Source organism: Alosa alosa, chromosome 23 (assembly GCF_017589495.1).
Source record: "Alosa alosa isolate M-15738 ecotype Scorff River chromosome 23, AALO_Geno_1.1, whole genome shotgun sequence".
NCBI classification, from domain to species: Eukaryota; Metazoa; Chordata; class Actinopteri; order Clupeiformes; family Clupeidae; genus Alosa; species Alosa alosa.
In genome coordinates this window covers 1310521-1313020 of record NC_063211.1, presented here as the reverse complement: position 1 = coordinate 1313020, position 2500 = coordinate 1310521, and the positions used below count along the sequence as shown (strand labels likewise).

Genomic DNA, 2500 nt, shown 5'->3' with positions numbered 1-2500 from the left:
TGGCTTACACAATGGCAAACTCACACACACACACACACAGTTTGGGGCTGCTTTCATAACCTCGGCAAGGTTACACAAGGGTGACTGTCACTTATGAAATTACTAGGTCAGGCAAGTCAGGTGACAGCCAGGTGTCACACACACACACACACACACACACACACACACACACACACACACACACACACAAACAGTGAGGGTAGGGGGTACAATTCAGGCACAGCTGTCAGTGTGAGTGTGCATATGTGCGTGTGTGTGTGTGTGTGTGCGCGCATGTGTGTGTATGCGAGCATGCATACAGTATGTGTGTGTGTGTGTGTGTGTGTGTGTGCAAGCGTGCATGTGTGTGTGTGAGCGTGCATATGTTTGTGTATGTGTGTGTGTGAGTGTGCATGTGTGTGTGTGCGAGCGTGCATATTTGTGTGTGTGTGTGCAAGCATGCATATGTGTGTGTGTGTGTGTATGCATGTGTGTGTGTATGTGTGTGTGTAAGCATGTGTGTGTGTGTGTGTGTGTGTGTGTGTGAGAGCGTGCATATGTGCGTGTGTGTGTGTGTAAGCATGTGTGTGTGTTTGTGTGTGTGTGTGTGTGTGTGTGTGAGCGTCCATATGTGTGTGTGCGAGCGTGCATATGTTTGTGTGTGTGAGCGTGCATGTGTGTGTGTGTGTGTGTGTGTGAGCGTGCATATGTGTGTGTGTGTGTGTGTGTGTGTTTGTGTGTGTGTGTGAGCGTGCATGTGTGTGTGCCACAGCCACACACACCCCTCAAGTCATTAAAAATGCGCTTCACCTCCCCTAGACACTGTGACTCCTCCCCCTCTCACTCCACTCCACCCTTCAGCAGGAAGGCACACGGGGCGGGCCGCATACATTTCCCAGCATGCTCTTGGGGCCGTGCAGGAAGAGGGGTGGGGGCACATGCAGACCTACCTGCAGTGGCAGGGTGAGGTGGGGGCTACAGAGTGTGGGGGGGATCAGTGGCTGGAGGAGGAGCAGGAGGAGGAGCAGGAGGTGGTCATGGGAGGTGCAGGTGCAGTAGGTGGCGGGGCAGGAGCAGATGGGGCAGATGGGGCAGATGGGGCAGATGGGGCAGATGGCGGGGCAGTAGGAGGCGGTGCAGGCAGCGGCAGCGGCAGCGGCAGGTAAAAGCGTGAGTTGGATACCTTTTGGATGGGTGGCAGCCGTTTACTCTCCCGGTGCACAGCGTCCAGCGTCTCGATGTGCATCTGGACAATATCTGTGGGGGCCACACACACACACACACACACGCACGCACACGCAAGCACACACACGCACACACACACACACAGACCTGCACACTGCCTTACCTGCCACACCTGCATACACACACCTGCGCACACACACACACACACACACGCGCACAAATCCATCAGTACAGCGATAGCCTGAGATCCCAAAAGTACAGAACTCCACTTATGCTTGACCCATTTTCTGTAAAATACCTTGCAGCTCTAGTAGCTGATTATAAAACAGTTAGTCATTAACGGCCTGAGAGCAAATGACCAGTCGATGACCTGAGATTCCCACACCCACACCCACACCCACACACACACACACACACACACACACACACACACAACCAGATCTAGGGCGTAAGAAGGTCATGAGTTTATGTGAGGATTAGTGCATCAGCAATAGTGTGTGTGTGTGCTGCATCAGTTACAGTGCATACCTGGAATCATGGTGTGTGTGTGTGTGTGTGTGTGTGTAGGGGTGTGTGTGGGTGTGAGTGGGTGTGGGGGGTGTGTGTGTGGGGGTGTGTGTGGGGGGGTGTGTGTGTGGGGGGGGTGTGTGTGTGTAGTTCCAGTGCATACCTGGAATAATGGTGTGTGTGTGTGTGTGTGTGTGTGTGTGTGTGTGTGTGTGTGTGTGTGTGTGTGTGTGTGTAGTGTTAATTTTGTCACCTATTTTTAATTTAGTCTTAGTCTTGTGTGAAATGTCCTTTTAGTCTTTGTCATATTTAGTCATTTCAAATATCATTTTTGTTAGTCAAGTTTTAATTAGAGCTAAAAGTCTAGATCATTTTAGTCTAGTTTAGTCATAAGAAACTAAAGGTATCTTAGTCTTAGTCAGTTTTAGTCAACACATTTTTAGTCTTTTTTATAACAAATTATTTCTGATTACCATTTGAGGTCAAATAGTGTTTCACACATCTCAATTTTTCCAACAATATTATTGTGTCCACAGGGCTACTCGCCTGTTATAATTACTCATTCTGATTTTTTTGTCAGTTAGTATGTTTACATGCACAGGTAAGTCGAGCTACAGTTATAGCTTCGGCTGGGATTTATTCATAGACAGTAAAAGATTTGACTGGACCACTGTCATATTATAGACCAGTGTTTCTCAAAGTGGGGTCCGGGGGAATCACTGGTGGTCCATAAACAGGCGTGGTAAAATATAATATAGATGAGTTGTTTGCAATATTGAACCAACTTGTATGTAAAAACAGTTCTGCAACACTGTCTATGTAAGATATG

The 2500-nt window shown here is 48.5% G+C and overlaps 1 protein-coding gene across 1 annotated transcript in view; it reads right to left on the bottom strand.

The window, feature by feature from the left end:
- sbf1 (SET binding factor 1) overlaps positions 1-2500 on the bottom strand; it is an 85935-nt gene that overhangs the window by 26166 nt on the left and 57269 nt on the right. Inside the window, 1 exon segment of the mRNA XM_048235618.1 lies at positions 1163-1236. Coding sequence (XP_048091575.1) covers positions 1163-1236 — 74 coding nt within the window.